Genomic DNA, 12,024 nt, shown 5'->3' on the forward strand with positions numbered 1-12,024 from the left:
TAGCTATCAAGAAACGTAAGTAGCCCTGGCTGGTGTAGCTCAGTGGATTGAGCGTGGGCTGCAAACCAAAGCATCGCAGGTTCGATTCCCAGTCAGGGTACACGCCTGGGTTGCAGGCCATGGCCCCCAGCAACCACACATTGATGTTTCTCTCTCTCTCTTTCTCCCTCCCTTCCCTCTCTAAAACTAAATAAATAAAATTAAAAAAAAAAACTACAACAACAACAAAAAAGAAACGTAAGTAAAAACGATGAGATGCCACTCAACACTATGGCAAAAACATCCAAGACAGTTAACAGTGACTACCAAAACTCCCAACACGAGAATGAAAAGTTCAGCCAGGGTTCAAATTTTTTTTTTTTTTGCCCAAAACAGATTTTAAAGCAAGAACAAAGAAAAATATATGATCTTGCAAATTACCTATATTAATTTTTCTGTCCCAATTCAGAACAGAAAAATCATTTCAGTACAGGAACAGAAAGGCTCAGCGGTTATCTTGGCAGGGCCTGGTCATCTTTAAACATTTTCATCATATTCCCCACTCAGAAACCAACTAGAAGGGGGAGGTGGCATATCAGCAAGGGAGGTAAGCGGTGCTCGACCAGAAAGACCCCCTCGCCACGCTGAAACATCTGCCAAGAACGCAGTGTAGCTCTGTCTGCGCTCTGGCCACCTCTGCTCTTCGGTTTCGCCCTTTACGACCTCTCTTTACGTCCCCGATGGCCATTTGCGCCCTTAGAGGTGGTCGTAAGGAATGATGCCTTCACTAGGCTACCATGAGCATTCTGCAAATACATGCAAACTCTCAAACACAGGTCAGACTGAGAGTTAACGACACAAGGTTTGCAAAAATGACATCTTACCTTCACATAAGGCTATGCATTTCAAGTTACGGCTTTGCAGGAATTGGGATTGCTGTCCTTTTTTCTGTGACTAAATTCCCAAAGGAAAAAAAAAATTAGAGTGAAAATGGGCATTCACTACATGGATCACCAATAAAGAACAACTGTCACTAAGATAGCTCCAATTTTTTTTTGGTAAATAAAAGGCCTACAGACACTAGCAGCAAGATCCTTGAACTGTCTCCTAGGGGCAAACTGTATTTGCTGTATCATTTAATTCTGTACATAATCATTATTAAGTCACTCTCGAAGTAAGTGAACTAAAAACGCTAAATCACAGTGCTATGGCCTCACAACACATAATGAGAACTCAAATTTATTTTTACTGGAAGCCTGGAATCTTTACTACACAGGAAACGAAATTAAAGTAGCATAATCTTTTCAAACATTAAACTCAATTATTCCAGATCACCTCACCGTGCAAAACCAACCCATTTTTTAAGCATCATTAAGCCACAGAGGTTCAGATAAGCCTCAAGTGGAAACTCTGGGGTTTTGTTGAGATATTACCGTATTTTTCAGATGATAAGATGCACTTCTCCCCCCACCCCAAAATTTGGGAAGGAAATGGGGGTGCATCTTACAGTCCGAATGTAGCTTACCTGGCTAGTAAATGTCGTTTACATTTACGTTGGTGAAATATTATGTTATTTATGTCATTAAATATTTTACCACATTTTTTGCTTCAAAAAAATTTTTTCCCTATTTTCCTCCTCTAAAACCTAGGCGCGTCTTATGGTCCGGTGTGTCTTAGAGTCCTAAAAGTATGGTACATTCACTACACTCTTTTTTTTTAATTTAAAGTCACGTTTTTCATCAGATGGATTTTAATTTGTCCAGAATGCCAGTCTTCTTTGAAACAAGGGATTGGTGCTTGCGCTGCTCTCCGCCTGCAACGCCCCGCCTACCGGAGAACCACACGGCAGGTGCCCTCACCACCTACGGATCTCTGTTCCGACAGAGGGTTCTCAGGTGCCCTTCCTTGGCCGCCCCCTCGGCACCCCGCTGGCCCTGTCCTCTGTCCCAGAGCAGCCACCATCCCCTTTCCCTGACTCTCCTGCATAATGTTCGTCACCATCTAGCATTCCACCTACCTACAGAAATATCTACCTGGCTAGCGTAGCTCAGTGGATTGAGCGTGGGCTGCGAACCAAGCTATCACAGGTTCGATTCCCAGTCAGGGTACATGCCTGGGTTGCAGGCCACGGCCCCCAGCAACCGCACATTGATGTCTCTCTCTCTCTCTCTCCCTCTTTCTCTCTTCCCCCTCCCTTCCCTCTTTAAAAATAAATAAATTCTTTTAAAAAAGAGAAATATTTATTGATACTAAATACGTATTTAGTGCATTTATTCCCTCAGTAGAATGAAGGCTCCAAGAGGACTAATCTTCACTTATCGCTGTCACCTAATGTGTTGGGGAGTCTCCGTCATTATGGTGAGAGGCCAATGAAATACTTGCTAAATATTTACTGAATAAAGGCATTTTGGTTATTCCATTTCAGGGTGCGTTTTATGTCCTTATGAGTAAGGCCCACTTAAAATAATTCTTCAGACTTACAGGGCCCAGGTGTCTATTGGAGCCCTGCTGGTGGGCGGAGCCCGAGCTCCCGCCTCACACCCACCTGGGATGCGCTGCTGCTTTTACTGCTGGAGGCCGGTTCGTCCTTGGCCGACACCTTCTGCTTCTTGTTCATCCCTGCAAACATCAGCAGGACAAGGACTTAGGACCAGGACTGCACGAGGCGGCTCAAATACCACCCCTCTGCACTGCCGAGCTCCACCTTCGGCGGAGGGCTGATTGCATCGGGCCCTGATGGAGACCGCGGCCTCTCAGAGGGGCGGCGGCTGTGTCCTCGGCACCTGGGGTAGAGCGTCAGCGGGCTCAGGAGTCCCGGGGGCGGCCGGAAGCAGACGATCCCCCGGTGCTTCTTTGCAATGAAACGGGAATAGGATACTCTCTCCCATAAAACACAATACGAAAATTCTCCAAATCTGGTTGTAGAAGGCTCTCCGACATATTCTTTTATTCTTATCATCCAATTAGAAGATAAGGGATGGGAAACACGAACAATATAAAAAAGCTTATGCTGTAACTTAACTGCACGAGTCGTTGACATATGCTCAATTCCATATGGAATTCACTGCTTCTCCTAATAAAGAAAAAGTGCATGCATCCTTTTGCCTGTGACACTCTCAGTCTTAGCCTACTCTACTAATGCCATGATTTTTTACTGTGAAAGATCTCAGACAAAACAGAACTAAAATTTCCATGTGTTTTAGGGCTGGTAGACGTGTAGTGCTAGTTTACGTGAAAATGTTCCTCTACTGCTCTGAAGTGGAGGGGCGTGTTCACGTGTTTTGTTGCTGTTTCAGCGGGCGTCTTGGGCAGAACAGACAGAGCCTATCCGAAACCAGTGACGGGCTGCATCTCCCTGCGGGGGCTCTTGCGTGGTTTTCCAATCAAAGACACTCCAGCAACTGGATGGCGGCTGGGGGCCTCCGTCCGGGCAGATGCGCCTTTTCACAGATTTTATTCCCATCTGTGTGCCCCCCCAAACCTTCCCGTGGACCCATCTGAGGACCCCACACACCAGCCTCAGGAGCAGAAATCAAAGTACTCGATGATTTGTTGAGTTCTCCTTTTCTGCACTGAGGATGTTTTTATTCAAAGTGGTTTAACAGGAGTTTTTTTCCTGTGTTCTCTTTTAATAAGATTTAGAGTCTGATTTATGCTGATTTTAATTGTTTTCTCCACTGAACCAGGACATTCCATTTCCTATGCTGCCTCCTTCTTTCTAATGCTATTCACTTCCCCAGTGTTATTCTGGCACAGTGTACGCGGTCGAAGATCGCGGCAGCGGTATTTCTCAATTCTTGTCACTTCTACGCTGCGACCTGGCCCCCCTGCGGCCAGGAGATGGGGTCTGACCCCCGACCTTGAGTACAGAAGGGCTTGTGACCGGTATGACCGAGGGTGTGGGCAGGCGGCGGCGGGTCAGCACAGGCACGCGGGGTGTGCCGAGGGCTCTCAGGGCATGTGCTCTGCAGAGGGGACGGGAGAGCCACTGAGAGGCAAGTGCTGTGACCGGAAGAGCACGAAGCAGACAGGTGGGAATTGGGCAGGTAGGCCCGGCCAACGATCCCGTGGTCATGAGACCTCGAAGTGTCCTTTCACGTGAACGCCGCTCCCGAGGGTTTCGTGTGATTAGATGCACACACGTGCACGAGCACACACGCCAAGCCAACTACATGTGCAAGCACCCGAGCACAGGAGCACTTACAGGTGCGACGGGAAACCCACTGAACACCGAGTTGTAGAAAAGGTGGAGGAATTTCATCTGTTACTAAGTACTTTCTACGTCAACAGAACAAATTGCTATACTGAAAGGTCACACTGATCGTTGTAAAAGAGTCCAAAGAATTTAAAAATACAGAGAAGAAATCACCTGCACCTGCGCTCTCTGAGGGTGGCAACCACTAACAACTCGGCGATCGTCCCGCCCACGGTCTGAATTTCCCATGCTCCTCAGCGCACGCTTGCCATTGATGCTACAATGGTGTTTTTTTTCACGCAACTTCATCAAAATATTAACAAGAAGTTGCCAATAAGTAGGACGATGTTAAGGGTGTTTTGCTGAGCCTAAAATTTCCATAATGTTTAAAACTTCTATGTGGGATACATAATAATCCAAAGATAAGAACTGGCATGATATAGAATTACACTCAGTGACAGTGAAGTAATATGCATGAATACTTTCCAGCACACACACAGAAATGATTGAAACGAAATGAAGACTGATTTTGAAATGGACCAAACATAATATACCGTCTTGGACACTAGGGGAATTATCAGAAATACATTTTGAAATGTGAGTTTTATGTTGTTCTGACATGTATCAGAAAAGTTAACACCAATGTGTCAAATAAGCTTTAGTCACTTGGCAGGCCATTACGCCTGACAAAGAGATAAAAAACCCAATAAACGCGGGTTAGAAACGAAGCACACGCTCACCTGAGTAGCCAAATGATATGCTTGACATCGGACTAAGGTAGATTCCGCTTCCGTACATGGCGCCGTGGAGCTACAACGGGAAGAGGCCTCAGTCAAAGGTTTCGAATGTTAATACTTTACAGCAGAAGGCAATCAATCTCATAGGGAAGCGGTGACTGTTAGAAAGTGATAAAGATTTTATCGCAAGGTCTGATGTGAAAACAGCAGCGCTGACATCCTTGCCCTTCACATGCAGAGTAAGTTGATATATGGAACATGACAGAGACAAAATTCCCTTCCCCCAGCAATGACAGCGAGAGTCACTCATCGTAAAGTACCGTAGTGGGCTTTGCGTTAATGAGTCTACCATTCCAACAACAAAACAGGCTGAAACAAATGTCACCCACTAGCAAATCAGTTAACTGTCCTACTCAGATTTGCATTATCCAACACGGTCATTCCACTCTCAACCTCTAAATTTTTCAAGTCACCGAGTTTCAGTAACTGGAACTCTCCCCCGGTCTGAGAAGACACTCAGAACAACTGGAGTTCTCTTAGTCTGTGCTCTAGGGACCTGGTCCCTTCTTCCGAATGAACTGGAGTTACGAACACGGACAGTCACTCGAGTCGTCACCAGTGAGTGAGACCCATCCCAGGGACGTCCTTACATCATCGGACGGAACAGGGCCGCATGACAGTGGGGGGTGGGGACGGTGGGCGTGAAGGGCATGCATGAGGACGAGCACTGGACCGCGATGCACTGGGACTCCAGGTGCTGCCCTGGAGGCTGGACAGCAGCCACCAGAAGGCCCTTGGGTGTCAACGTTCCCACTAGCCCCGCTTCCTGTCCTGCTAGAGTCGCCACCCTGACGCGGTGCTCCAGAAGGTGTGTTCAATGGACAGATAGAACGCTTGCAGGTTTTACTTTCTGCAGGAGCCTTTTTTCTGAAGATCGCAGGGATGTCCCTGTTTGGGCATAAGGCAGGTCCGCCTTTCCTTTTCATCCCTGGACGGTGGATAGGCCGATTCTGCTCCAGTGACTTAGTGAAAGCTACTTATCCTACTAATAACTGCATGTGATTTAAAAACACACACACCACCAGGAGGGCGTCCAGAGCTCCAGGACTGAAGAGTAAGGAGGGCCCGGGAAAGCGTTCAGAAAGTTTACCTGCAACCTTGTGTTGGAAGCAACCACCAGGCCGTTCCTCAGGATGGAGTGCCAGTTCTCGATGTGCGAGCCGCTGGAGCCGGAACGGGGTGGGGGAAAAAGCGGAGCCAGAGATCAGCGATCTTTGAAACAGCAACGACGCATCGCAATAAAAAACGTCATAGGTCATGGCGCCTTCTGGAAGCTCTGAGTGTCCAGGTCAAGCATTACGTGGCTGACTGTTCAGTGTCAGCTGGTCGCAGCCCGTCACTAACAGGGAAGGTTGTGCTCCCCACGCAGGTCTGAAGGCGCCCCCGCCCACCCAGAGCCACACTCACTGGAAGGCGAAGGTGCTCCCGAAGAGTTTCTTAGCAGCTCTGAAATTGGATTCTTTGGCGGGCGGGCTGCTGAGGAGCAGGAACTGATGCGGCGTGTGCATGAACTTCAGTTGCTGCCATGGAAAACAGTGGCAAATGGGACCGTGTTCGAGGGAACATAGAGTCAGGCTGCTGACAAGTTCAAGTTTTACTAGTTTAGGAACTGCCTCGCTTCAAACCATGGTAACTTTAGGCTAATCACATTAACGACACCATTCATTTAAAAACAACAAAAACCCAGCCTTGTGTAAGTGATAAATCATGGTTGCTGGTATGAAGGGTAATTCTTCCGGCTAACAGAAAATAAATAGGAGACTGACGATCCACAGTCATTTACGTTTAGTTTTGGAATAAACTGTAAGACGTTCAAGATCTGCCTTCCTAATCACATTTCTTCTGAAGAGTTTTATTGTTGAATTTCATATGAAGATGCTCGCTATTCAACTAAATAAATAGTCTGAGAGTTTGCTAAGCAAAAAAGATAGTTCAAGAGGTTTAAATTGCAAAAATTATCATCATCATCATGCTGTATTTCCATATACTGGGTTGGCCAAAGTTCATTTGGGTTTCCCCATAAGGTGGCTCTAGTGGCACTTAGTTGTCTCTAACTTCATTGAAAACAATTTTGTTAGGCTGTATTGTGTCAGCTGTCATATCGGTGCGTGCTTAAAAAAAATTATCACAATTGGTGAATTCTGGGCAGCCATTTTACAATTGAAGATGGAAGAAAATACACGGCATGTTTGGCATATTGTGCTTTTTTTCTTCAAGAAAGGTAAAAATGTCACTGAAATGCAAAAAAAGATGTGTGCAGCGTATAGAAAAGGTACTGTGACGGATTCAGCACGTCAGAAGTGGTTCGCGAAGTTTCCTGCTGGAGATTTCCCACTAGGTGGTGAGGCTCCATGGTCGCGCAGGCCAGGTGACGCCGATGGCAATCACATAACAGCACTAACCGAGAACAGTCAGTGTTCTGTACCATGCGGGAGATGGCCGACATACTCAAAATATCCAAATCAATGAAGTTAATGGTAAAAATGAAAAACGTGTCTTTAGTTCACAGAAAAAAAAAAAACCCACATGGACTTTTTGGCCAACCCAGTATTTATAAAACTGGCAATTGCCTACATTCAAATACTGTTTCCCACTTTGTTCCAGGAAAGAAACTGAAACAGAACCTTTTGAAGAAGTTGTCTGACCAAGGTTTGTAAGTTTTGCCTTCCCACCTAGGAACACACTGAGATAGGAACACCATGAAGGACTCTCACAGGTGAGGGACTCCGAGACGGGGGACCTGAGAGTTCAGATGCAGCTCTCAGGTGAAGACGAGAACTGAAATCAGAGCCCACTAGCTTTCTCGTTGTTTTGCAGGCCTATTGGGCCGATCAGTAAGCTATCTGGAGGCATTGTCTCCCCCAATACAGAAAAGCAGAACTGGGCCAGCACGAACCTGACAATGATGAAAGGCACATTACTCTTTTCTGGCCAATTCCTAGATGATATTCTTTCTACCCGCTTTGGAATAACTATCTCATATCGACTCTGGTTTATTTAAAAGTTCGGGGCAACAGCCTGAATTTGAAATCTTGGAAAAGCTTGAAGATGTTGCAGATACGGCAATTTCACACTGAAGAACGGGCCTTAACTGGAGTCCCCTTTAATGTGCGGGAAAGGCTGCCACAGGGTCACAGGGGTCCATTCTCACAACTGACAAGTGCCCCCCGCCGACCGCCCTGTGTACACGTGAAAAAACCACTTACCCTGTTCACTGGCAGTTTCACGATATGTGACCTGTTACTCGAAATAACCCTGAAATTGATGAAAACAATCCATCCGTCAAAAACATTTGCCAAAGGTAAAGTTTTATTCCTTAGTTGGTAAGTGTAATAATTTTATTTAATTACATTAATTTGCTTTGCTTCCTGAAACAATTTAAAGGGCTTAGGTAACAAAAATCATACTTTAATCTGAGAACGGATATTTTAATCTTATCTTCTTTAAAACTTAAGATATAGTTTTTAATCATCACAATCTCAAAAGTCGGCAAAATAAGCATCTCTGAGTATACTTTCAAATAGTAATCATCTAAATATTAGAAAGATTAGAAGTTGACACATACAACTGCTTCTTCGTCCCTCCCTACATTACCTAATTAAAAATGAGTTTTTAATGAAGATGTTTTCCTTTAACTATCTGAGAATCTCTTTGGGCTGATTCATACAATGATTTATACACAAACTGTTATTCAACATACTAGACACTGAAGCTGCAAAAATTAAATTCAGATATCGGAAAGAACTGTTTCATGTACACAAAATAACAAGCAGGGAAATGATAAAACGTTTTGGTAGTTAGTTGTTTTTTCCCCTTGCAAGCGGACGGACGGACAAGCTGCAGGAAGAAGAAAGGGTCCCGAGTACAAGGCTTCCCATCAGGAGGCCGACTTCAGGGTCAAGGACGTGTGACCCGAGAGCCGGCCTTCATTCGGAACGTGACCGAGCACGAGAATTTTCACAAGTACAGTGAAAACCGTGTGCTCTTTTACTGAACTCAGAATTTTAGTAACAGACCTTAAAACATTCCAAGAAGGAACATTTCTACACCTCATTTTTGTCGGTCGTATCAGACTAAATTAAATGTGTATATAAAATGTTGACTAAGTGGAAGTTACTAGAATCATGAAGGATCCAGAGTCTTTCTCCTTTGCCCAACTTCACCTGATTTTTAAAAACATCCAGGCCCTAACTTAGAATAAACACTACTCACACCAACCTCTTACAATCTTTACAATCTTTACATTTGTACTACTGCATGAGAACTGTGATGATTTCCATAGTCAGAGATTTCAGTGATCTCAGAGACATGTACATAAAACCCCAAGAGGGATGACAAGTAGATACTGCTGCTTCCATCCCAGACATGGGACACCAGAGGGCCCATCACCTGAACGGCGTTATGCAAGGTGAGTCTACGACCCGCCGGCCCCAGTCTTAGCGGGGCCTCCCTCAGGGACCCACGGGGGACGGGTCTGTGTCCCTCGCCTGCAGCATCCGACAAGGGGTTTATCAAGTTTATGTTGTCCCTGGTATAAGGGAGCAAATTATCCAAAACATACATTTCAGACAGATGTTCAATCATAAGTGAGTTCTATCACTCAGTCCTCAGTTAGCTAGAAAATGAAATACACCAGAAACTGCTTCTCATGGTAAACCCAGTTGATGACATTTTTTAAAACTGGAGACAAGCGGCTGCCAAGCCCCCCTCCCCCAACCCCTGGCCTCTCCACACAGCGCACACGGCAGCATCATCCTCCCTGTGTGACCTGCGAGGTCTAATCACTGTGGGAGTCACAGCCGCGTGGACTGCACAGTCACCAGGCCCCAAGGGCTGTGGAGTTGTAGCACTGCAGGGTCTGCAAAAGAGGCTCGCATCCGCCACCCCCCGCCCCACTTTCTTAGAGCAGGCAGCAGAAGACGATGCTGTTTTCACTGAGAGGAAAGCTAAAGTTGCATACCACTGCAGCAGGGGATGAGCAAGGGGGTCCTGTTTATCCATCTGCTTCTTGATTTCCAGGTATGGCGCCTGAAAGAAAGTCATGACACTTCTTGACTTTTCTTAAACATCTCCCTTTTTAAAAAATTTTATTTATTTATTTTTAGAGAGGGAGGGAGAGAGAGAGAGAGAGAGAGAGAGAGAGAAAGAAACATCAATGTGCGGTTGCTGGGGGCCGTGGCCTGCAACCCAGGCATGTGGCCTGACTGGGAATCGAACCTGCGATGCTTTGGTTCGCAGCCCAAGCTCAATCCACTGAGCTATGCTAGCCAGGGAACATCTCCCCTTTTTTTTTTGGTCTTGTTGCAAAAGGAAAAGCAGACTGAACAGGCAGGTGTGCCTACATCTAGTGAAACTGGAGACACTGTGGCCCTGACCAGGTACCAGCAACCATCGCCTCGTGGCTCCCCTCCCCGGAGGGTGAGAGCTGGGAACTTTCCCGGGGCACAAAGGACGGACCAACCTTGTGCCAAGAGACTTGGGTCTGGCTTCCACCCACTGGGCGTGTCCCGCAGGCCCCCTGCTGCGTCCCCACTCAGGGAAGCCCAGTGCTGCCAACCGTGACAGGTGTGTTGTACCGACCCACCGCACCTAACTTTCCAGAAATCTCCATTTAGCACTTGAGGGGTTTTCCACAGCCCCGCAGCCCCATTTCCACTCCGCCACAGCGCCTTTTGTCCCCTGTCCTCCTTAAAAACGTCCGTCACTGTGTCTCAGCTGGGGGTGCGTTCATCTCACCGGCGGTCCTCCCAGTAAACCCTGTGTTGCCGCTCTCAGTAAGTGTTCCGCACTGTATCTCTTTGACAATGAAAGACTGTCCTTAACCTTTAACCAACACTAAAGAAAAACCTGCCACTGCCCCTTACGCACGCTCGTACGTGAGGTATGGCCTGCAGTGCCGCTCTTTACTTGGAAAAAAAAAACTGGACGAAATTTACACAAGGGCCCTTCTCTTAAAACTATTTACTGGCATTTATTTACCTTTTCATAGAACAAAGGGCGGTCTGTCTGTGACAGTTCAGGTCTATCTATAGGGCAGAACATTCTAGAAACCAGGACAGTATAGCGTGGTATTTATTTGGAGAGGTTTAGAGAACTGGATGCAGGGACACCGGAGAGCACCCCGATGACGTGCACGCGGAGAGGGTGCAGTGACTGGTCACCACCTCGGCGGCGAAGAAAGCGGAGGCATCAGGGATGCAGGGACTTGCCCAAGGGCACAGGACGGCCACGGACAAGCAAGGTCCACACTGGGAGCCTTAACCTCCTCCTCGGCTGACACTGTCGTCCCCACCTCCTCCGCCGGAGGAGCTCGCCCGTGACCCAGAACAAAGGCAGGCATTTCCCACAGTGCAGCCGGGAGCCAGGGGTGAAGCTATTTTTAATCCAAGAACGGCCCGGGGGTAGGGCAGGGTATAAATATCCCACACCACAGGCTCTGGGGACTAAAAATGTTTACTTCGCTTTGTGTCAAACACTGCATAGGTTCTCTCTTCCCCCTCAGTGGGAATGTGGTTTATTGTTTTCTTTTCCTTGTACAAATATAATACGTATTTGTTTGAAAAGATTCACAATACAAAAAGGCGCAGGCATGGAAAACCACCGGGAAGGGCTGTCAGATAAGCAAATGGAGTAACTTGTGAGTTAAAGGCTCTTGGTTACCAGTGTCGACGCAGACTATTTGAGAATGAATGAATATTTGACTACGCGAATAGCTAAGTATCAAAAGAAGCAAGAATCAAAGTTGGGAATGCAAAACTGCATGTTTGAAACACATTTTCAGGCAGATGACAGACCACGGGAGGGGAGATGGGTGGGGGCAGGGGAGCGAATGCTCCGTTTCCTCCCCGGAAAAGGAACAGAATCTTTGATTCCCTCCCCAGAGAGAGGAGGCGACCCAGGGTAACAGCACTGCTCATCAGCCAGCAAAGGTCTCTGGGCAGAGCAAGATTTGACGCCACCTTCTAGACTGCATGCTGCTGTGAATTGGAAACGATTCACTTCTACATAAAATGATGAGCTTTAGGCCCTGGCTGGGTAGCTCAGTTGGTTAGA

General features: G+C 46.7%; 1 protein-coding gene across 3 annotated transcripts in view; it reads right to left on the reverse strand.

Annotated features, from left to right (window-relative positions):
- PARP8 (poly(ADP-ribose) polymerase family member 8) overlaps positions 1-12,024 on the reverse strand; it is a 147,700-nt gene that overhangs the window by 13,671 nt on the left and 122,005 nt on the right. For all 3 annotated transcript variants that reach the window (XM_045839879.1, XM_045839880.1, XM_045839881.1), the window contains 7 exons: positions 9,932-9,999; positions 8,178-8,226; positions 6,379-6,491; positions 6,062-6,134; positions 4,915-4,984; positions 2,525-2,598; positions 864-933 (listed from right to left, as the gene is read on the reverse strand). In XM_045839879.1, coding sequence (XP_045695835.1) covers positions 864-933; positions 2,525-2,598; positions 4,915-4,984; positions 6,062-6,134; positions 6,379-6,491; positions 8,178-8,226; positions 9,932-9,999 — 517 coding nt within the window. The remainder of the gene's footprint in view (positions 1-863; positions 934-2,524; positions 2,599-4,914; positions 4,985-6,061; positions 6,135-6,378; positions 6,492-8,177; positions 8,227-9,931; positions 10,000-12,024) is intronic.

Source organism: Phyllostomus hastatus, unplaced genomic scaffold, assembly GCF_019186645.2.
Source record: "Phyllostomus hastatus isolate PE091 unplaced genomic scaffold, TTU_PhHast_1.1 phas_contig_329, whole genome shotgun sequence".
Lineage (NCBI taxonomy): Eukaryota > Metazoa > Chordata > Mammalia > Chiroptera > Phyllostomidae > Phyllostomus > Phyllostomus hastatus.